This window comes from Drosophila bipectinata, chromosome 3R (genome assembly GCF_030179905.1).
Source record: "Drosophila bipectinata strain 14024-0381.07 chromosome 3R, DbipHiC1v2, whole genome shotgun sequence".
Classification (NCBI taxonomy): domain Eukaryota; kingdom Metazoa; phylum Arthropoda; class Insecta; order Diptera; family Drosophilidae; genus Drosophila; species Drosophila bipectinata.
The window spans coordinates 1894394-1918331 of record NC_091739.1 but is presented as its reverse complement, the minus strand read 5'-3'; the positions used below and the strand labels follow the sequence as shown (position 1 = coordinate 1918331).

General features: G+C 46.5%; 1 protein-coding gene across 8 annotated transcripts in view; it reads right to left on the bottom strand.

Moving 5' to 3' along the window:
- Nucleotides 1-23938, bottom strand: part of SNF4Agamma (SNF4/AMP-activated protein kinase gamma subunit) — a 59724-nt gene that overhangs the window by 10313 nt on the left and 25473 nt on the right. For 4 of the 8 annotated variants that reach the window (XM_017249356.3, XM_070280776.1, XM_017249354.3 and 1 more), the window contains 4 exons: nucleotides 21681-21811; nucleotides 20271-20871; nucleotides 20086-20208; nucleotides 15078-15114 (listed from right to left, as the gene is read on the bottom strand). In XM_017249356.3, the coding sequence (XP_017104845.2) occupies nucleotides 15078-15114; nucleotides 20086-20208; nucleotides 20271-20871; nucleotides 21681-21811 (892 nt within the window). Of the gene's footprint in view, nucleotides 1-88; nucleotides 1107-12238; nucleotides 12383-15077; nucleotides 15115-15205; nucleotides 15383-20085; nucleotides 20209-20270; nucleotides 20872-20943; nucleotides 21086-21680; nucleotides 21812-23938 lie in introns of those variants that run through there. The other 4 variants (XM_070280777.1, XM_070280779.1, XM_043212455.2 and 1 more) reach the window with 4 other exon arrangements.

Below are 23938 nucleotides of genomic sequence, written 5' to 3'. Positions count from 1 at the left end.
TTTAGTTCTGCGTAGGAATGCAAACCAAGGGAAGCAGTGCATCTTTGATTCCATTGGTTGGCATTCCTGTGCGGAGCTAAATACTCACGCCATAGATCGCCGGACTATGAGATCGTTCCAGGAAGCTGCGCTTCGAGGAGGGTGTCCGCTTCAGGCTGCCGCTGGTGGGGTGTTGCACCAAGTGACTCTGTGGCTGATGGGAGTGGGAGTGGTGGGTGGGCGAGTTGCGGTAGTGGTGATTGGCCAGCGATTTGTTGGCGTCGGGCACCGCTTGCGGCTGTGAATGGCGCTCGCTCTGCCACTGGGCATACGCACTCCCAGTGACGCCGCCCAGGTTGTCGGATGCGCCACCGCCCCCTCCGCCCCCGCCACCAGAGTTGTTGGAGTTGGAGCTGGAGCTGCTCGAGGAGTCCACGCTGTAGAGGCGGCTGCCCTGCGAAGACGCCTCGGCGCTGCTTCCGTATCCTGGATATATGTGCCGGGACCAGCTCTCGCCCCCGCTCATCTGCTTCTCCACAGCGTGCTGGCGGTAGAGGTGCGTGATGCCGTGCATTTTCGGGCCGTTTTAGTGTCTCTGTTTTGCTCTTCCCTCTTCTCCGCCTGTTGTCGTTGCTCTCCGTTGCTACACTTTTGCAATGCAGTGTAGAACAAGTGTTGTTGTAATGGTTGATGTTGTTTTTGGTTTTGCTTTTGTTTTGGTTGCTTCTGCTTCTGCAGCTGTTGCGCTTGTCAGTTTAGTTGAAAACACTGCGATCTCGTGTCGCCGTCTCTCTTTCGCTTCGTAAAAGTCACATAATCCTTCAACTGTAAATAAAATCACATCACACTCAATCTCGCGTTTTCTCCTGCTCCCTCCCACTACGAACTGCACTGGTCGGAGCTTTCAGTGCCTGTGCCTGTGTCTGTGTCTCACTCGCTCCTAGGTTGAACGCACTTAAATTAAGTCAAAGCTGCACACATTTTTGCGTTTTATTTGTTTTTTGTTTGCTCCGACGCGGTTGTTTATTTTTAACATTTTTAAACACTCTTTTCCACATTGTGGCTTATTGGGCGGTTCATCAACGGTGGGCTAACACACAACGAGAACAAAAGTCGACGACAAACACATTGGCAGCCGCCAGCAGTTACGAATGTATTGACTGTATCGACTGCGACGCCAGCGGCGGCCGAGGCAGAGGAGGCATGCACTTGAACAAGTTCACCACCACCACCCACAACGAAACACAAAAAGGCAGAGTCAATGTGCGCATAGCTCCCATTCGCCTGCATTTCAGCTCATTAAATTATCTGCTCGACTGTTGATGCCCCATCGGAGGGCTGCGTAATTTTGAGCATAATTAAATAATTGATCGATTGCAGTACGTGCAACCAACTTTGTCTTTTCCAGGGCCGTTTCCAGGCCAGGCAGGTGACGAAAGTTCAATGACAAGATCATTAAAAGAAATAAAGTGTTCATTTTAACGTGCAGTTCTGCTTAAGGTGATTGAAAATTGAAAATTCTTAATAATTTCCACCAGAATTTCGACACTTTTGTCACCTGGCTGGCTCAAAGTCCCGTTTCTCGCTCTCTTAATGCTTCTTTTTTGCCCACTCTTTCTTCTAGGCCTGCCGCGCTTGCGGTTCGTCTGTCGCCCCTGACTGTCGACCCCCCGGAGGTAATTAAATTATTTATTTTGCAATAAATAAAAATTGCTCTTTGCATCTGTTCTGTTCGCGGGAGGATTGCACGCTGATAGCTTCATAAATCGCACACACACAGGAGAGAACTTTGAATGCTTGATTTAAATAAACGGCCTTTATCTTTATCGCTGTGTAAAAACAAACAACGCACAGAGCAGGGGGACGGGAGGGGGCTGGGCGGCTGGTGGGCTGGTGGGCGATGGGAAGATGGAGCGTTTATGAACCAAGCCAAAGCAAAGCACGGAAAAATAAAGTTAAGTTCTATTTTTATTATCAGCGCAACAACAACTATGGCCGATTCAAAACAGAAACAGAAGAAAAAGAAGAGAAGGCGCATTGATAAACAGAAATGGGTGATTGGGAAAGAGGGAAGGAGGGGGAATGGCAAGAATATTGATTAACTTTTTAAGTGGCTTTCAGGGATATTTCACAATATTTATCAAATTTAATGCAATTTGCAAGACGGGCGTAGAACAAAGAGCAAGCCACAGAGGCAGAGCAGGTTCAATTGAGGTTAAGTTGCCACCCACCGCCACCCCCTTCTCGACGTGCCAACTTTTACCTCAATCAAATTTGTATAAATAATGCAAACACTATATGTGTATTCGTGTCTATATGTATGTTTGTGGAGCCGGTCGCCCACGCACTTATGTATCTATGTATGTTGGCACTCTCGGGTTCACGCACACAACCGCTTAGCTAAGAATTCGAGCGAAGAATGAGCACGAAAAGAACAGCGGTGCACGTGCTGCCAATGCTACGCGTAAACAAGTACCGTGCTCAGAGCGGGAGAGCGTGGGATGGGCAGATGGACTGTTACTTAACAGCGCTCTGTTAGAGCGCCCAGTGGGGTGGTGGTGGAGCAGCGTCCTTGAAAGCGAATGCTCCGGGGAGCAGTGTGCAATGCGAGGGTGAAAGCGTGAAAATTGAACGCAGTCGGAACGCTTCCAGTGCAGTCACCACTCCAACATGTGTCATCCATTAGCGAATGTTGAATTTCCATACCAATTAGTTGGAGGGCACCCCAAGGGCACACACATAAATCGACCATAAATCAAGCAGAAAGCGAAAGAAATTCCCGCGTCAAGACATGTGAAGGAGTAGAAAATTCTATTCGGATTTCGAGTGGGCCAAAGCCACATTAGCAGCACATTTTAGCCGCAAGGCTCGAAAACCCTCCAAAGTATGCAACGGCTGAAACGTGTTACGACCGAAATAACGGTTCTAGGGTCAACTTCCTCTCAGCTTCCTCCCCCCCGGGTAGGGGGCCTCCCTCCAGTCCCTTTTCGACGCATGCGCGGGACGAAAGTGAAAGTATATAACACACACAAGAGTGGGTTCTATGAGGACGTAGTATACAGTCGGTTCCAAAAGTCTGCGGCTCCCGAATTGCGCATTTAGGTCAAGTGTGTACGCAGAGGAGCATTGATTAGCGAGTGCGAACTTTTAAATGCCAAATTATCGGGCTGATAAGTGGAGCGGCAGACCCCCACTAGACAAGCCGCTGCGATAAGGAAATACTAAGGCACGGCCGAATTTCGGGTGATAACGGCGCTGTTGTTTGTTTGCCGAGGGCCTATCGCAGACCTGATGTGATTGACGGGCGCTGGGGCCCGCTCGAGTCAGCTGCCCATGTGGCGTATGCGTAATGTGGCTCTGGCGGCCGCAGCAACGGTAAACAGCGGTGGTTCTGCGGCCCGCCTGGCTACCTTTTTGCGCTGCACTGGCGCGGAATTGGCTCATCATTTACCTTGAACGTGATTGGATATCGGATATGTGTAAATAAATATCGACCCCGCCCGCCCCCGCCCTCGGCCGTCATGCACTGGTCATGCGGGCAACATTCTGTCGGATGTGCTAGGTGTGCGATTCGAGTCGGTCTTCTGTGTTAATTTTCGCTCTTTCGGGCTCCTCCGGTTTCGGGTTTGGCTAAGACCCCGCTTTATTTTTGCTGACTTCTGTTTGCTTGTTTACGCTGAAAGCGGATAACCCGATGAATCAGCTCGGCATAGGAGAGCGCGGAGCGGAGATTGCGGGCCAAATATTTGAACTTGCTCCCTGGCCAGTGGGGGCTGTGGGGGGAGTTCTTGCTCAGAGCTCGACAGCCCCATGATATAACCGTATTCGGGGCAACGGTCTCGATCTTCGCCTTTGGATAGAAGTTTGACACTCAGCCCCGTTGTTTGCCAGCTTTTGGAGGGAATAGCACTTGCCTGGCTATCAGAAAAAGCGAGTGTGGCACACTCAAGTGCCATCACTCGAATGGATTCCTTTTCGGGACTTTGGTCACTGTCACAAAAATACAATTGATTTTCGACACGCAGCGACCTTCGAACAAGTCGCTGACCTCCGCCTTCCGTTCGAGTTTTCTTTAATTTCCCCCATTCTACGTGGCAATGCACACAGGTCACGACCTTGGCGCAAAACTTTGAACCCGGAGCGCTGCCAACTGTGGGCTTAGCTGCAACCTTGCAGTCCTTGCCTCGTTCCAAAAACAAGCCCATAAAACTGTCACCAGAGGCCGCCGAGTGCCGACACCCATTTCCACTTGCGAAATGACTCGATGCAAGTGCCTCGTCCAGTTGTCGTGGGCGGGCATTGTGTGCTCCGCCCCCCAGGCACCTCCCCCGCTTCGTTTGTTGTCGTTTCCGCATCATTAGAGCCGTGCAATTAAACAAATGCAAACGCCGCTACACGAGTGCGGAGAGATGCCGACTAGAACCGGAAGCGCAGTGGCAGACACCCCCTCGCCGGCACGTAGAACAGCACTTGGCTCGCCGATGCCATCCGTTAATTAGTTTTCGGTCTGGGCTGCGAGAAGAAGCGGAAACGCGGCGGAACCAAGGCAACCTTGACGGTCGGGGTGCGGCGAGGGATTATCCGGTACAATAGAATAGAACATGTCCCTCAGTGAGGTGCATTTTTGGCAACGTGCTGACAAAGTCTGCACTGCCCCGACAGGTGGTTGAGCAACTGATCTGTAAGATTTCCTTTCCTCTTCGAACGCGATGTGTAATATTTCTAGGAAATATCTAAAAGTCGCCTAGGATGTGGCAAAAAGGCTTTTAATATAGTTCATAGCAAGATACAATATCTATGAGGTAGTTTACATCAAGTAGTTAGCATCCAGTAGAAGCATCAAAAAATATTGCCACCTGATGCTTTCAAACTCAAAATGATCAAAAATGAATTATAAAAAACCTAAGCACCGTCTAAGGATTAATAAATAGTTAATTATAGCCAACACCTGCCATGTTTCACCTGCCATTTTTAAGGGACAGTTACTGTATCTTTTTTTATAGTTTCATGGAAAGCCAAATCGGGCAATCGAATAAGCAAGTCTCCAAAGTCCAACTCTATAAATATTCATTTTTGTGCAGTTTTATATTTAAAGCGAAACACCCGACTTGTGGTGACTCATTTGAACTGAATTTCGCAATGTCCCTGCTTTTGAAGCAACTACGAATTAGTGGGAACAAACATCGCCTGGCGGAGAAGACCTTTGACGCCCCTGGGATGAGTCGGCCCGGCCGGCAGTGGCACTGGAAGCAATTCAACGTTGACTCGACTCACGCGTTTGGCTTATATAACAGCAGCTACGGAGAGGTACAGAGGTGGTCTTACGGCTCGGGGATCGGTGTGCAGGTGGAGCTTCTCCGGTGGCCGGTATTTGCTGTTTGCAGCGCACACAGCCGGCGAAATTTGCAAATGAAATGAGCCGGCAACCGACTCGAGATTTCCTGGCAGCAACAAGTTCACCCAGCTGCACTGAGAGAAATAGTTTCAAATGGCAGGCGATCGGTGGAACCTTCTACACCTCCACAAACTGTGCCTTTCCTCCAGTGCACGCTTTGAATTCCAATAATGAGTGCAGCGCTGCTTGTTTACCCTTCTAATGGAGTCCGACATCTGATTCACATTGGCAGCCCACTGGCTCTTTGCATAACCAACAGCAGGTGAAGTAGCCCGGCAGGCAAACAACAGTGCGAAGGGGAAAAGGGGCTCGACTCGGGTTTTCCGCGCAATTGAATCTATATTATCCGCTGATCTTTGACCCGGCGCTGGCATTGAACGCGCACTGAGGCTGTTTGCGGAGCGGTTTCCCAGCAAAACTACTTCTTATATTGCCCAGCTATCTGCTGGGTATTTGTCTTTCAAGGGCCGTAACACATGAGGTTCACGCGCCCAAAACCAAACAGCTCCTCCTAAACATAGTTACGTGTCTGCTGACGTCACGAGAGGCGATTTGTCAAAAGTAGTCACGACAGAGGAATATCGACCGTCCCAGAGAGGAGAAATGGAGTTCAGAGAACTCGTAATGGATTTTTCTTCCCATATTTTACCGATTAGCTGAAGTTGTGTGAGAAATTAAATAACTAATCGAAGTCTGTACTTCTATTAAACAATGTAAGTATATTAGTTGTTTTTTGTACTTTTCGTTGCACAATGTATCTACGGGTTAGACACATCTTTAATGATTTGCAGGCTGTTACTAGCCGGCTACTACCGAGGCCAATGATGAGTCTGCCAGGTTTTGGCTATTTTTCTGGCTATCTATTCTCCAAAGCCTGCTGCCCCGCTGCCCCCAAGCTCCTCAGAGTCCTTCACAATGCTTTATTTATTAGCCCCCCCTGCTGACGTCAATGGAAATGGGACTTGGAAAATCATGCAAATCATGCACGAGGCTCTACTCGAACCGTATTTTTTGGCAGGTTGTCCGGCGTGCTAATTAGATTTTACGAGCCTAGTTTGTGGCTTTTAGGCGTGGCTGTATCGCCGCGTGGCTGCTATTGAACTTGACTTTTGGCTTCTGGCCAAGATGCGACATCGAGATGGCGAAAAGAAAGAGTCACACAGCTAAGCCGGGAGGATTACACCACGTTCCGCCCCCGCGCTCTCAAGGACAATGTAACAATGGGGAACCAGGAACAATGGGGAACCAGGTCGGGGAGAGCGACGGACTGCAGACAGTTGTCGGGACAACGAGTGAAAAATGAAAATGTTAATGTCAAGCGTAATGAAAGCAGGCTGCCAGGCTGGCGGGCTGCCGGGCTGGCAGGCACGCAATTGGAAATGGAGGCAAGAATAGAACAAAACAAAGGCCCCTGGAAATGATTCTACAGTCCTAACTGCCTTTCGTATTCCTGTAAGCTCGCTGAACCTTGGCCCCTGGCGAACAGTTTACAACTTCCGCATGCGAAAACATAAAAATGCACAATTAGCGAAATTGCGGACTATCATCCTCGCGGCCCTCGAAAACAAAATACTTAAACAGCCCGAGAGTCAGAAAAACACTATTAATTGCTCACAGGTTCTCCACAGATCGTACAACGAATTAATTTGTTGACTGTAGGAAAGTCCACTCGGATACAGAACGTGTGTAGGTATTCGCTTTTCATAGATGGCTCTTTCGGAGTGTGTGCATATCTAGCAGGGCGGGCGATGAGCAAACAGTTGGATTGTTATTCTTGTTTTGTTATCAGTCTTGGGGCTTGCGAACGTACGATTTCTATATAGTGGCTAGTGGCTAGTGGCTGTGAAGTAGGGATGTCGGAAATATATCAAAATATCGATATATCGATATATTTTCTCTTAAAAAAATATTATTATCGTGATATTTTTTGGGCAAAAATAGTCGATAATAATATTTTTGAGTTGGTGTTCTCCGATATTTGTTGCGAAAGAAAGGAAATGCAGGTTTACTTGAGTATGCCATTTTGTAGTTGGGAGACAAATCCGTTGGAATTCTGGAACTCACAAATTTCAACGATGCCGATGCTAGCGAAGGTTGCTTTAAGTTTTCTTATCACGCCTGGAAGTTCGGTTCCATCTGAACGGTTGGCTTCTGCCATTAAATGTATTGTCTGTGACTCCCGTAGTCGAATGACAGACCAGCATATAACCGAAAGAGTTTTTTTTAAATCATTGAAGAAAGATTTATTTTGTAATTAAGAGTAATTAAGAGCATTAAATAAGAGAATTAAGTAATTAGAATTATTAAGTACATATTCCATGAATTCCATGAAACTTTTTTTTTTTGTATAAAGTTTTTTTTATAAATAAATTTGAATACAATGTCCTTAATAATTTTGTTATTTTTTATTTCAAAGAACTTAAATAAAAGTTGCTTGAGAGTGGGTATAAATATTTGTTGTTTTTTCAATTCACTTTTTAAATAAAAAAATATGTCTTATTTGCAGTTCATGGCGGATAAAAACACATATTAAAACCTTTTTTTAAATTTAAAAATAACCTTTTTTCAAATTTAGCTGACTATAAAAAATATCGAAAATACTCGATATATCGATTTTTTTGGGTGATATTTCTGAATATTATCGATTGATATTTTTTTCACAGCAAATATCATCAATACGATATTTTTTCAAAAACCAACAACCCTACTGTGAAGTCGATATACGATATGTGAGTGTGTGTCGCGGGCAAATATAAACTATATTCCACATTTAGTTTGCATAAGATACCTGCGGGGGGCTGCCTCCGCGAATTGCAATGTGTTTACCCACTCAAGTGCGCCGCAAATTTGAGCATTTCGCTGTTGACCAATTGCTTGTATCTTGATGGCCATCGAAAGCTGTTCGGGTTGCCACCCCGCCCTGGACGCTGTCAAGGTCACTTGCTTTCTCCTCCACCAGCCGATCTTCGTTCTACCATCCCTCCGTATCAGCAGCGATCATAGGCAACCGTGCATGCCAATTAGCGGCTTTTAAAGTGGGTGTGTTTGACTTTTAGCAACTCTCGTATTTGATTTACACACATATACTGTGCATCTGTAATCTCGGGTCTATATATACCCCGATATAAATCACTGCCGATATAAAGAGCTGCGTGCTAAAATCTGCCCGCTGCACTCGATATTTGTGTTTTAAATTAGTAACTCACACAAAGCAGAGCAGCGAAAACAAGAAAGTCACGTTTAAGGGCCTCGCGATTGTTTCGAGTATCAGATACATTCGAATACGTGGCACTATCTGGTTGTATAACGGCCCTGCCTAGCGCATTTCTTTAGTTTCAAGTGCAGAACTTAATGCCCCTAGGATCTCGCTGGTCTCTCGGATTTCCCCCTTTATTGGGGCTCACTGTTGCCCAACCAGCTCGTTCCTCGATAATGTTCTAGATGCCATATGATACAGGATTTAGTGACACAGAGCAGTTCAAGGACAATCGCCTTGCGAGTGTGTGGACATTTTGCGGGCGTGGCCAGGCGCTGACGTGCGACGTCCAGTCGGGAGTGGCGGCAGAGGTCGTTCCGCGGGTCTTAACAAGCTCTGGCCGGGACGCAAACTGGCGCGGAGCGGCCTCGTCGTCCAAGACGAAGTCCACGTGGAGACCGCCTGGGGACCTCATTAAGCCCCGAGCCGTTGGCGTGAATGCAATTAAGCGAGAGAAATGGACTCGAATTACCAAGAATGCTTAGCCCGAATAATGGAGAAATGGGAGAGGTTTAAACAATTAGGGAGAAAAGCTAATAAAGCTGCAACCTTAGAGTATCTTCTGTCTTTGGAGAACACCCTGTATGCTAAGTGCGCTACAAAATTTATGCGGCAACAACAAGAGCAAGCAAATAGCCGCATTACAACAACAGCAATCGCAACGTGTTGTAATTAAGGCAACACAGCATGAACAACAATCTCACTAACAACAACGACAACAAGAACAGCAGATAAGAAACAACAATCGTCAGACAGGCACTCAGGGGGGAGCAATATGAAATATTTATGTTGTTGCGGGCTGAGGCTATAATTGAGCATCCACACCAGCAACTGAAACAGCAACAAATCGAAATAATTCAGAAATTTAATTGCCGTTTAGAGTAAGTTCCTCGTCTTGACCCAATTCCCAGGGAACAAGCTCAAACAAAAAGGCTGCCGCGCAAACATCTACACACATTGCGCTTCAAAGCCTCAGATTTAATCTCCAAGTACGAATCCCAAAGCGTTTCGTTAGGCGGGAGTGCACTTTATTTTTGGCGTTCGGAGTGATTGATGATCCGAGTGCACGGAGTGCATCTGCCAGATACAAACTTGAACCGAAAGCTTCTGGAAGCACAGGTTCAGTGAACTAGTCTCGGAAAATAAACAGACTTTCGAAAACAGACTAATAAGTTTCGTAGGAAACCTGTCGTTATTTCGGGGCCGTAACAGGTTTCGAGTGGAAATTATTAAAATCTATCCACCGCAGCGGATCGCGATCTTTGTTGCATTCTACGCCTCAAAAGTTCAAGTATAGGCTGCTATTTCTAGTAATTTTGTTTTCGGAAAAGTATCTGTCAAAATAAGAGAAAATGCAATTGGGAAATGTGGAAATAAATGGGGAAAGCTGAAGGTCGTTTGGGGAGGTGCATAATACCGGTATTAAATCGCGGCGCCTTGTGGCAGAACTCCGCCATAGGCAAACCTCACAAGATCGTAAAACTTTTACGAGTCACTGTTACATCAGTACTCTGGCAGGCAATGGCATAGCCGCGGCACTCCCCCGACGGCCAAACATTATTCGCATAGGTTCGCACACACACTCCCACCCTGTATCCCACAGATACAGGGTTTGTGGGGCAAGAGGAAAAGTGTAATGTGTCCCGAAGTCGAGCTTGTTTGGCGGCTTTTGCGTCGCGCGCAAAAACCTTCAAGAAGTTCTGGCAACTCTCTCGGAGAAGGCCGGAGTTCTCTTCTTTCGCCGGTGGTTGTTGTCCAAAAACGAAATTCCAGGGGAAAGAAACGAAAATAAAGCGCAGCGAGAACGATTCTGCTGCGCAATTTCTTCGTTGCCGTGTTTTCATTTCGACGCCTCCGGCCGCCGGCACCGCCCCGCGGGCCCCGACTCCGGCTAGTCTGCCCCCTTCCGGGCCAACGAGAGCGAAAAGGGGGTTCTGCCCACATGCTGTTGTTTATCTCGTTCGAGACGACGGCCGAAATTTAATTTCATTTATGGAGGCCTCCAAATAAACAAACTGGGAGGGCCCTCCTGGAACACTTGCGAACCGCTTGCTGCCGCACATAAATTTGAATTGGATTAGCTGCAAAACAGATTCATTCAGAATTCATTCATTTCGGCACTCTGAAGGCCCATAGCGTGCGTGTTTTTGGGCCAAAATATGGCGATTGCGGCTCCTTATTTGTTTACTCTTGGAGAACGAACCAATAACGCAGCAAACGGCCGGTTTGTGCCTTCCAAGCGATGGCGAAGGAAACCGAATCCGAAACTGACCTATTCCAAGCGGATTTCAATTGCTTATCCGCCGAATGGGGCTCGCGCTATTGAGACTGATTGTGGAGGCCCTCGCAACTACAACTGCGGATGTGGGTTAGGGCTGTCTTGAAAATCCGGATGCGTCCCTCTCAGTGCACCCGAAAGTCCCAAAACAAAAATGCAAATTACCCGCCTCGGCACTGCATTCACATTCGATTGGCCATAAAAAGAATTTTGAATTTATTTATATCTGGGAGGGAGCAGTGATCAGGCAAACACCTGCAGAGCCCGTTTCCAGATCGTTTGACTTTATCCAATCTTAATTATGGTTTATTATGCAAAGCGAGCCCCACAGAAACAGTCACAGTCACACATCAAAATATCACCCTCGGACAAGCTTTCGCTTACGTCACACCAGCACCTAGAAAACAGCAGCCGATTGGCGCCCCTCGGTTATAAATCAAATCTCTTTCTCGGCTATTTAAATATTATTTGGCGAAAACAAAAGAAGAGCCCAAATGTCGGACGGCGAGAAGAGCCAAGACACCGATTCTGGGGGACTGGGAGAAACTGAAACTGAAACTGCTGCCGGTATGGAGATTGTTTATCACGAATTCATTCCGAAACTCGAGGTCCACCTATCGTAGTTCTAGAAGAGCACACACACTTATTCCAGGAAAATGAAAAACCTCACGGAAACCCGACCATCCGAATTAATTTGGCACTCGGGGCTCTTTGGCACCTCACCCACTGCTTTCTGGTCTATTTTATTTATAAGATTCAGTCACATGGTCCCTGCTATTTCTGCCTTGCCTCGGCCGCTCTAAATGAATCTTTTCGGTTTAATTTTTATGGCAATTACACATCCCTCGGCTGGTGTTTAGCTCTTAACTTGTTTTTTCATCGATTTCTGCTTTTGTTGTGTTTACGTTTTGTTTTATGTGGATTATCGTGTTAATTAGCGAGAAGGCTTATCGACTGGTTTGATTTCGCATCCAGGTACACTTTTAAAAATTGTCACTATGAATACTTCACAATTCTGAACACAGTTTTCCCCGCCTGGAATGTTGGTTTTGAACATCCGTGACGGTTTTCCACGCACATTCAGCCCACTCCGGCACAGCACAGATTTAATGTCTGATTTGACCATAAACAGCCCGCTCATGCATATTTATACAGCGGAGCGGTTGGAAATATTTGTGTTGTCGAAAATCCAGTTTTCTTTGTTTGAAACTAATTATGTTTTCGAATATTATAATTACGCTCGCCATCAACAGCGCCAGCGTCAGCTGCTTGGCGGTGGGCAATTTCTTAAGAATTATTATCAATTCCCCCAATTCAACCGCTTGCCAACCGTTCAGATATTTCACTCTGGCCGAGCCAAGTGCGGGTATTAATTAATTCACTAATCGAAGTCACTGTTAACGAATCACGTGGGGACGCTGGCTGCGACGTTAGCTGAGCATCCGACTCTGCCGGCAGTTGGAATCGAAATGAATACTCAGAGGCCGCCCATGCGGTTCAGAGCCAGCGCAATCCACACTCGCTCGAAGATACAGATACAAACGTTCCTGCGCCACATAAGGCCTTGTATCTGTGTGCCAGCCGGCGAGGCGGTTTGCGGTTGTGTGCGTGAGTGCGGCCTCTCCGCCTTACGGTTGTACATACGTAGATACTTATGTACGAGGCGGCTGATACCAATACACACGCCTTATCTGTAACGCGAGAAAAAGGTGAGCACAACAGAAAATCAAGCGAGCAAAGCAAACGCGGAGAAGCGAGCAAGAAGACCGAAAAGGCGGCGGATAGATAACCAAATCGTGGCTGATTAGGGCCTGCTCAGGGCTTTGCGGGGCGTGGCACTCCACGCCGTCAGCTGACCGCCGTGGCAGTCGCCAGCGATCGCATCTATTCCAAAACACTTTCTGTTTTCGTTTCTTTCTGGAACTCTCTCCGCGCCACTGCCGCTCTCTCGATTGCCCAACCCCGGAATTTCGATCTATAGTGCAACCTCATTAGCTGGCACAGCCGTCTGTTGGAAGGAAATGGGCCCCACTCAAATATGTGGTGTTGTAACAAGCCTAGCTACTTTTGTGATAAAAAACTCAAAAATAAATACTATACAGGTAAAAGATAAAAGAAATAATGGATTAAAGATTAATATTTATAGAAAGCCCACTGTACCCTCAGGCCTCTGTTGTTGTCTTACATGGGCATTAAGCTTTGCTGTTTTCTGTTATTTGTTGTTTCTCTCCTTGTCTATTTTTCGTGCTGCTCATTGGACCTAGTGTTCTTTTTGTTGGTTCTTGCTGTGTGTGCCGTTACGCACGTAGGCAGAGGAGGCCGAAAACAAGCCCTTAGCATAGCCTGCCTCTGGCACCCCTCGCCGCTCTCCGGGGGTGTTGGTTCTGCCTCTCAGTGGGTCGGTCGGCCTCTCCGTCACGTCTGCAGCCACCGAGTCTGCTCTAGTTCTAGCACCGTCGACTGCGCAGTTGGCGTTGGCGTTTTTATGCTGCTTGAGAGTAAAAAATCAGTCACGGGCCCAGTGTCGTAGGTACGAGCTTATCGCAGGGGGTCTTGGATATCTTGGTCACAGTGTGTTTGTTTACCAAAAAGGTGTACAGCTTTATCCCCCCCAAGACCTACGCCACTGCCAGCGTACATGAGGTAACAGCAACAACAACGAAAACAGCATTAACCCACACACATGAACGTATTTACAACGTCTGGGCTGCCTTCAAAATCAATGCCGCTTGAGATTTGTTTGTGGGTTGCAAAAAACACTATTTAATGTGCTTTCTACGCCCCGGTCTGGCATCCTACGATCCCCTCTCACCTGCCCACCCCCCGCTCCCATCACTCACTCTTGCAGCACAGCTCTCGTGTGATTCAATTGCATTACGTCATGGCCCGAGACTTGAGACACTTGATATGCCGACAGCCGGCCGCAAGCAGAGTAAAAGGGGTAGAGCGAAATACATGATAAACAAAGACCAAAAAACAAAGTAAATAAATAAAAGTGGTGGCACAAAACAAAATAAAATGCACCGCACAAGAGCTGAGAGCCGATCGAGAGAGCCTGTTTTCAGCCTCCTCCTTGCTTTTGCTTTTCGAGGCTGACATTGAAACTGCAGCTTAGCATAAAGGAGCAGCAAAAAGTGCAGCCTGTACACGCAGCTTGTGGAACTTTCAAGGTCAGCCAGAGGGTAAATATCCCAGGCAGCAGCAACAGTTGGTTTGCACTTCTCTCTCCTCTCTTCGACCAACAGTGCACTCGCCCGCTTCTCTTTGTGTTTATCCACCGCTCTTGCGCACCCTTATCGCATACTTTCGACTCTTGGCTGCTGCATAGCTGTAAAATAGTAAACAAAGTTTCGTCGTTTTGTTGTTGTCTGTCTATTCGCGCACAATTGTCTTTAATGCTCTTCTTGTTGTTGAACTTGAGGAAATGGCGTCGATGGTGTATTCTTGGGGTCTATTTGATACAACTTGTAATGCGCGCCAGCGAGAAAATTCCATTTTAATAAAGCCATCCATCATAGGCGGACTTGATGTTTTTATTAAAAGGTATTTACCTTGATAAATTTTACGTTTTAAAAACACTAATAAATAAGCCCCTTAATTAAGACTAATTTCCATTGATTAGCTCAGCAGTGTAGCCGTACTATTCCCCAACATTTGGACGAAAACAACAAAAATTTCCGCCGTGACAGATGTTCCCACACCCACGCACTGGAATTTATTACTCCCCTGCCTCTTGTTTATTTAATTTTTTGGGTTTTCGATCTCTTCGCTCCGGCCAGGCAAATAAATAAAAACGCTGAAAAGTCCAATCCGCACTTGGCATTTACATATGTAAAGTGATTTGTTTGCCTATTCGGACCTGTCCCCCATGTATGCATGTATGCATGTATCTGAAACTCCACCCGAGCTGCTTCTGATTTTTATTTGGCGCGAACTCTTGTCGGTGTTTGCTTTGTTTTAGTTTTCGCAGTTTGTTTAAGATATGTGCGACGAGTGGTTGTTGTTGTTTGGCTTTGGTTTGCGTCTATTTCAAAGTCAAGGTCGACTTGACTTTGGCGCTTCGCTGTGGGCATTTGAATTAAATGGGCTTGCGGGGCCCCGGGACTGGTAATGGGGGCTTGTAAGGTGCGCTTGCTGTTCGACGGGTCTAAACGGAAGGGTCTACTCACTTTGAACGGCCAACTGCTGCTGGTGCGCCGCCGCTCGCTGCAAAAAACAAAACAAAATTCATTGAATTACCGGCTAGGCTGGAAGCAAAGTTTCCTATTCTAACTTAATGTCTTAAATTAGTCCTTACGTTGGCCATCATGGCCCGAATGCCGGGCAGGGACTGCACATCGAGGGAGTGGCTGCGCCCCCGACGGGTCTTGGTGGTGGGCGAGACGGGCGGAGGGCCGGGGGGCGTGGCCGAACTGCTGGAGTGCGTGTGGCGATATATCCACCGCTTCACCGCCGACATTTTATCACTGTTTTTATTTACTTTTGTTTCAAATAATGTCACCTCTGGTGATTCATATTTCTTTCACTACACCTTCTTATTTTGTTTGCCTTCAATGGGCTATAAAAGTTTATCTGCACAAGACAATTTTTAATAATTTTAGGCTCATATTATGAATGGCGAAAAAAAAATAAAAAAATACAATTTTTCATGAAGTGAAAAAGCAGTAGTGACACGCAAGCAGTTTACTGCTTGAGCTCAACCGCTTTGCAGCACAGCCACTTCAGCTACTCAACGCCAGGTGGCGCTTTGTACAGTTGATTTTTCTTGGCCAATATCAAAATTTTCAGGCATTTTTTGATTATTACTCTCAACCGTAAGATTCTGAATGCGACAAGTCACAATTTATGCAAATTCGCGTGCTTGCGAAGCAAAAGAACAGTAAATTTATGTATATTTTTTAATTAGCGGCAGGCATTTTTCCAGATTTTCCTTCTTGTTTGTTTATTTTTGCTCGCGGAAGTGGAGGCATAAATGAAATAATGACACTGCCACTTGTCCAGATATGGAGCAGAAGTATAATTTCATCCGACTCGCTACCTTGCCCAATCACCCCGCGAATTAATCCTTGACCCCGAACTCTTTAATTAAGAAATAAGAACAAACATGCTCGTCAAGCCGGCGAAGATCTGCTGACGCATTAGAGTTGATTGAACGCTGAAGAGGTTCATTGGATTTGAGAGGAGGCGTGCCGGCTTGATTGCCTGTCGTGTGTCGCCCAATTGAAATTGACAAAACTTTGATTGAAAGGTTCCCACAACAGCTTCCATTGAATGGAAAGCAATTCGCATAGCAGGAAATAGTTTTTTAACGAAGGAGAAATAGGACCTACACACGTATGTTTAGTTCTAAACCCATAACTCTAGACTACGTACCAAGCTGACCATGTTCAGTAACTGCAAATATTCGAATCTCATATTTAGACGAAGCACCATGTCTCACCTCACAAACCCAAGTTCGAACTGAGCCCCAAGCTCTAATCTCTCACTAATTTTGAAACCCGCTTAGCACCACGAAGAGTTCCTAGCCCAGCCCCAATCTCTACACACACATGTCGTATACTTGATATTACAAAGCCTTTGGCGTTTTTTCCCAGCATGTGCATGTGATCTATTTGTCTGCGGCACTACTTTGTTTTATTTTTTGACTATCAATCTAAAGTGTTTCTGGGGACATTACACGTTCGGGAATATATTCAGTTTCTACGTATTTCCTCAGACCTTATGAGATCGTCAATATTAGCAGGAGAAACAGCGGAAAATTTAATAAATATACAGCGCCAGAGTACTGGCCCAAACAGACTCCGGGGAGCTGACAACAAAACGCAAACAGAATGTAAGAGTCATTAACGTTAATTAGCTGCTCGAGCAAAGGCAAACAGAGCCACACGGAATAGAATTTTAGAGAAACAATGCTGCTGCAAGGGCTGGGAGGGGGGCAGCCCCCGGGGACCACAATTTAATATTCAGTTATAAGTAATTTCGATTTAGATCCATTTAGCGTTCCAGGTCTGGTTGGACTTCTGCCAGACCACAAAAGCAGATCGCTCTGCGGGCCAGAAACGCCAAAATTAGAAGCTGTTCATTAACAGAGGCTAACAGAGGCATGTTAATTGGCGAGGGCAGGTGGGCGCAGGTGGGCGCAGGCGCGTCACACTTTCGGCCAAAACAGTTGCCAGCCTATTTATGTAACTCTTTGGGAAAATTTCAGGGCCTTCCAGCCACAGTTCTTTTCTGATAGCCACTTGAATCCCAACTTGCGGCAACCCCCAGCCCCTCTATTATCTATTATCGCAAGCTTCCCCACCAAGTCAGCTCGTCAAGTGGTTGACCTCCGAGGCGGGTGAGATAGAGTCGAAATGAAAACAAACATCGAGCAAATATTATTGTGTACCCAGAGAGGATGCCACCGCAACAACCTGCCAAAAGCATGCGCTTCTGACAGGTGATTGATTAACAAGCAGAACAGAGACTCAAGCACCAAAATAGAACCTCACCAGCGACTAATAGAAAATATTTCACTTTCTCGCACTTCCTCGTGGGACTAGAACATAAGTGGGCATATGCCTTCTAGGGAAACCTGGCTGCGACCCACTCGATATGGGCGACACTTCCACCTCGATTGGGCGCCTTTTACTTCCATCTGGCCAATTATCATTACAGTTAGTACTCTAAGCTATCTGCCAAAGTTGCTATTTATTCAGGCCCCGTCTTCCAACTATCTTATCTGCTAGTCCCTCTTCCGCCGTGCATTCTAAATTAATTTTCGCCAGCCGAATCTTCTATAGGTGTATTTTTACAGTTAATGCTGATAAGCCTTTTGTTTTCCCCTCATTTTCATTTTGCAAATAATACCCTCGGGCTTATCACGGTGCCTGGGAGTTAAGTAATCGATGGGAGTGGGCCCTAAGACCGTGATATCATCCAGTTAGAGCCGTAAACTAGTAGGTAATCGCAGTAGTGACCGAATGATCGAAATGGAAAATTCGGCAGGCGAACTGGCAGCTGTGAGGACTAGGGGTCGAGATGGTGAGTGGCTCGCCCAACACGACTCTGTCAGTTCCTAGAACCCTTCAGAGGCAGATAATTTATTTCCGAATTGTAACTAATTGTCACTCAGCCAGAAGCACCCTCATAAATGCCAAAAACCCGTGGTGGCCGATCATCCACCCGCGAAACACACTCGTGCCCTTCCTTTCGGAGGACTGGACACTTGACAAATTGGCGACTAAAGAAACGGCTTAGGCGGCTTTGGCAACAACAAAGCCGCCAAAGTGACACGGCCAGAAACTGTTTAGCACGTCCATGAATACGATAATAGAACAATAGCCAGAACACACACCGTCGCGGATCACATGCTGGCCATTTGTTTGGCTCTTCATTATTTTTTGGCTTTTTCTTGCGGCACTGAGCCCCTTCCATGCCGGGGACGACAGTGCCTTCAATTAAATAAATACGAAATCACGGCGTTGGTTGTTGCGAGGAATATGAAAGTGCCGCGTGTGGTTCGTCAATGAACTTGAAAATTAAAAACAAAATTCGTCCGCCACGGCGAGAGGCGAGAACGGTAATTTGAATTAATTGCTGCGGCACATTAGTGCTTAAATGGCAGCCAAAACACAAGAGAATAAATATGCGAGATTTAGAATCAAATAGAATGGCTAATTGTGCAGATCCGAGCCAAGAAAGTTGCTTTTCCCAATAAATTCCGCCAAGAGTCCACTAAACAAAGGTGACTCATCTGTAACGAGCGTGTATATTCTGTTTTTCACTGGATTTGTACGATTTTGCAGTCACGTTTGGGGGACTTGGTCGTAAATTATATTGAATACCGCTCAGCCCGAATTATCTTTGGTTCCAACCGAACAACGAGTGTTTATGTTGCACTGCTCACTGAGTTCTATTTGACTGTTTTTCGGTTAAAACTAAAGGAACCAAGACGCGCGCAATCCACTGCTCGGCCGTCCAATTGGAAGTGCAATTGAAAATATCAACATCGAGCGCGGAGCGTGCGAAAGAAGAAAACGGCGCGGAACAGCCACAGCGGCAACAGCGGCGACGCTGTCGTATACGTAATATTTGCACGAGTGTGAGTGCCTGTGTGTGCACAACTTTTCCGCAAAGTCCAAAACTGTCAACTGAGAGAGAGTCCGAGGAAAGCTCCGGAGTGCCAAGAAAGAGAATCAGCTGTTGCGATCACCTGCTGGCAGAGCTTTCGCTCTCAAGGATTTGCCCGCAGTGCGGGTGTGTGTGGGAGGTTTCTTCAGAGGCCTTTGTGGTGTCGAACCCTCGTATCTTGGCGACAGAAACAATAACACAAAAGCGCAGCTTATCACTCAGATCGAGTGAGGCATATCGCCGGAATCAAAAATTGCTCACAATTATTAATAGACACCCGTTGAATGGGCACCCGATTATTAATGACGCCTGCTATCGCTGATAAGGCTCAAGTGGGCTCCTCGAGACTGCTTGGGACTCGGCGGTGATGGCTGCGTAAGTATTTAATCTCACGCCAATAGATCCCATTAAATGCGGACTCCCAAACTTTATAGATTCCAAACTATGAAATAATTCGATCAATCAGAAGACCCTATCTAGGGGAAGATTAGTATCCGCATTCTTAAATAAAGAAAAAGAAACACGAGAAGGGATTGGATTGGATGCTTCTCGTCCACTTTTCTACCCCGCTAGTTCTCAATTCATGTTTCTTGACTGAGTCTTTACCTATACCCTGAACCTTTCATAAAATATAATTTTAACTAACCTTATTTTAACTAGTTTAGGGAGAAAATCCTAAACTTGTTTATAACTACTTATAACTTATATAACTTATTATATTAATTATACGATTATAACTACTTAATACGTTATACGAATACTTCGAATTCTACAAGATTCTACAAAAAAAAAGAAATACTTTTGTCATATTGTTTTAGGGTTAATAAGCGCCACTGGCGGGAAGTGGCGAAACTATACTTCTAGACAAACCATAAAGATTCATGTAGAATAAAGGTTACCGTGCTAGGCTCCAGGTGGCGCTTGCACCGGTGTAGATATTATACACGTATGTAAAATACGGATAACTTTGCAAGTTTCCTAAAACATCTGTTATACGGATAATACGCCTTATAAATAAACTAACAAACTAATATACTTAGGACCTACTGAAGGATTACTTACCGCTTTGCGCTTGTCGGCTTCGCTGACCGCTGAGTTGGAGCGGTGCCGGAACAGATCCATCACCTTGGTCATGGGCGAACGCTGGGAGGCGTGCGGACGCACTGCGGTCACCGTGTGGTAATACTACAAGTCAGAAAGTTAGTTCAGCTGGTCCAGGTAATCCCTTTCAGACTTGGCTAACTCACCTGCGCATCGCTGCCTTGGTGAGGATGGGCACTGCCGTCTTTGTACTTGCTTTTGGCGGAGACTGTGCCGTCGGCGTTAGTTATCGTCACGGCGGGGTGCTGGCGATGGCCGAAGTTCTGCATGGCCACCTTCATGGAGTTCATAAGGCCCCCGGCTCCACCAGCGCCTGCCGCTCCTCCCGCAGCTCCCGCAGGGGGCGGGGCGGGCGCCGTGCCCCCGGACACGGAGTACGTGCTGCTGGTGGCGCTGCTGTCGGCGGAGGAAGGGTCCAGAAGGTGCTTCTCCTTCTGCCGCTTCGCGTCCGATTTGGCCCGCGGCCGGAACACATCGAAGATCGTGGGCCGGCGGTTGGGCGAGGCGATGCCGTGTACGGTTGACTGGTTCAGCACCGGCGAGTCCTCGCCACTCCTTCTCCGCTCCAGGGAGCCGGAGCGCGATCCCCCGCCAGCCATGGCCATTCGTTCCGTGCTGCGTGAGATCTTCTCGCTGTGCCGGTTGATCTTCTCCAGCTTGGCGGCCTCGCGTTCGATCCGTCGCGCCGTCTCGCGCTCCAGCTTGCGGGCCTCCTTCTCGCGTCGGGACTGCTCCTTCTCCTGCCGCCTGTTGGAAGGGAAGAGGGAAACATTCGGAATCATTTTCTTGCGCGACTATGATATATATAGAGTGTGTGACCTGATGCGAAAACTCGTAACTTTTGTTTCTGGAACCTAAGGACAGAGGGTTTGAGATCCAAAGGATTCTACAGCTTTTACAATTAAAAGAAAAACAGAGTCGTTTTAGACATATGTTTGTAGTGTGGCTACTGTGATGGCTACTATGTATCTTGTGAGAACAAATGGTAGTTCTTTTAGAGTATATTAGAGCCAATCGTTATATATCCTTGCCGTTAGGAGGCAGTTCAGTTCTATTAGATGTAGTCGGCTGATTCCTAAGAAAAATTCTGAAACTGGAGCTTGCAAAGATGGAATAAGATGGAATAAAGTAACCTATTGAAGGCCGAATCGAATAGAATGTCAATTGTGTTTCTTGCTACGAACTAGTTGATGAGAAAAGACTCTAGTGATCTCAAAAGACCTCAAAGTGCCCCTTTAATATAGGGGCATATTATGCTTGTATTTTTCCTGACACTTTTAAATAGTTGACTGTTTTTGGTCCGGACCTAAATTTTTAAGAAAGTTTTCAAATTTCTTTACGAACTAGTCAACTAGTTCAGTGCCTCCTTCCCTACTTGTACATATATGCAACTTTAAATCGAAAACTTTAAATCCTTAATGGGAAGATATATTTATTTATATGTATATTTATTAGGGGGCGAGATATTCATCTTTCTCTGTTAGCGAACAGTTTAGAAATATTCTACATTTCAGCCCTTTACTTTTTTTCAATTATTCTACGAGATAGACACTTACCTCTGCTCTTTTTCCATCTTTTTGTAGGCTTTCTTGGCCGCCTTGGCATTTGGCTCTGCGGGGGCGCTGGAAGGCCTGGATCCTGGCATGCGTCCACTGCCGCCGGGTCCTCCGATGCTGCCATCCTGTTCCTGGAAGCGAACATGACGTTTTTGAGAAAGGGTCTGTTGCGGGTTGGAGTTCACGTCTAGTTGGCCTCCGATCTGGACAGTACTTTGCATGTTTCTGGCGGCACTGGCCGAGGCAAACTAAAACTAAAGGCTCGCAAGAAGTGCCAATCGATGGCCATCTCCCCGTATCCTGCACCTCTCCCACGGGCTGCCCACTGGCTGGCCCCGCCTTCCGCCCCAGCTGCTGCAATTATGCCGAATTGTCTACAAATACAATTTATTCGCCACAATACACAACTCAATGGCGTAACCCGGAGAGACGGCAGCAATTGGAGGCCCAGACGACGCCCGATGCGTCCGTTTAATTGGGCCCAGGACGGGAAGACCTATCCTGTCCTGGCGCTGGCTGCCTGTTGCTTCCCACTCCTGCGGCGCCTCCAATCGAAAGCAATCAATTAATCTATGATTACGCAAAATTGCAACGAAATGTGAGCAGGAGCCACGGTTGCCTGGGCAGCCGCGGAATAGTATTCCCTTCCTTCCGAAGAAATACGCATTAGGGGATCACAACCGCGTCTTAACAGTGAGTGGCTAACAAGAATAAAAACTAAGCAGTTCTACAATTCTTTGAAAGAGTTGGGGAAACCCCAAGGAAACTTGTTTGACTAATGACCGGCTTCATTAATGCGCTTTTAAAATAAGTCTTCGAAAACATATCTTGTTGTGATACAATAGAAACAGGAATACCAGTTAGTTCTTCTCGACCTGCGGCCTAAAAATAGACCATTTGCATAAAATGATTTTTAATTACTTTGCCTCAGGCCTCAAGCAAGCCTTGCCGCTTCTATCATCTGCTTCCTGAAGTTGTTGCGAACTTTCCCCAAATTAACGATCTTCAAGTACTATTTTTTGCATAAAATCCGTCATTTGGATTATTTTTAGCGAAACTACAATGAAACCGATGCCGAAAACTTAATTGTTTTGTGGTGGTGTCTCTTATAAGGTTTTCGTGTTTTTATGGCCATTACCAAAGTGGCAAGTCACGTGCCCCGAAGGTGCAGACAGATTCGATGAGCTAACAGACAGGGGGAGGGCGGGGAATGTGGGTTAAATCGTACAATACGATTCCACTGGATCATGGCTTCATATCAGCTGTTCCAAATATTTAAACAGCCTCGAAAATAGTCCGAGCAGGGGATGGCGAGTATTCCCTAGTGGGATTCGAGCTCGAGGGAGTGGCGGCGTTGGACAAAACTGACGTCATTGTTTGCCAAGACGGGCCAATATCAACAGGCCTCTTTTATATGGAAATTTGTACACAATCACTGAGAGAATAATGCACAAGATGGGTTTCTACAAAAAAGAGAATAGTTTGTCTTTAAGGGGAAATGGTATGGTGCCCCTTTAGGTTGCAAAGTTTGAAATATAACCCTCGTCGGTAGGAAACTTGGGGTATTTTTTCGGTGTAATTATTCCGTCAAAACAAACACCCGCCGGCGGGAAGCTCCAGCCAGGTCTGTTGACAAATTGTGTCACGATAAGAGCGGAGAGCGGCCACCCAAAACCAATCCCACAGCGAACAGATACTCGGAGAAGCACCCGCCCGCCGACTATATATAGCCGACATATGGGGCCCGCTGAAAACGAGGCCCAAAGCTGATTTTTCGCCGTGTTTACCTTTCGGTCGGAAAGGCAACAAATAAACTGGAAAGACCGAAAAGGAAGCCAAGACAAAGCGAAATATTTCGTATGCCTCGCTCTTATTGTTTTGGCTATTAATAGGCAACTTTATGGAACTGCGGGATCCAACGGCCAGGCAGATTATTAATATTGGATAAACAAAGTGGGCGGAGGCACTGGAGATCGGACAAAGTGCAGGTCAAGTGGAGGCTCCACAAACGCACCCCACTGATGGAAAGTGAGGTCAGAGAAGAAAATGTTCCAGTTCCCTTTCCGATTCAAAGTTTAGGGACCATTATAAGACTATAAGATTGGCAGAGAAGTTCTCAAGACTTCCCATGGTAGACTTCTCATCCGATGACTCGCTAAGTGACTCCGTAATGAAACTGGCACACACAGACCCCTCAAGTAAGGCAGATGACGTCAGAGCGTTGTGTGAACACAAAGATTACACACAGACCCCATTTG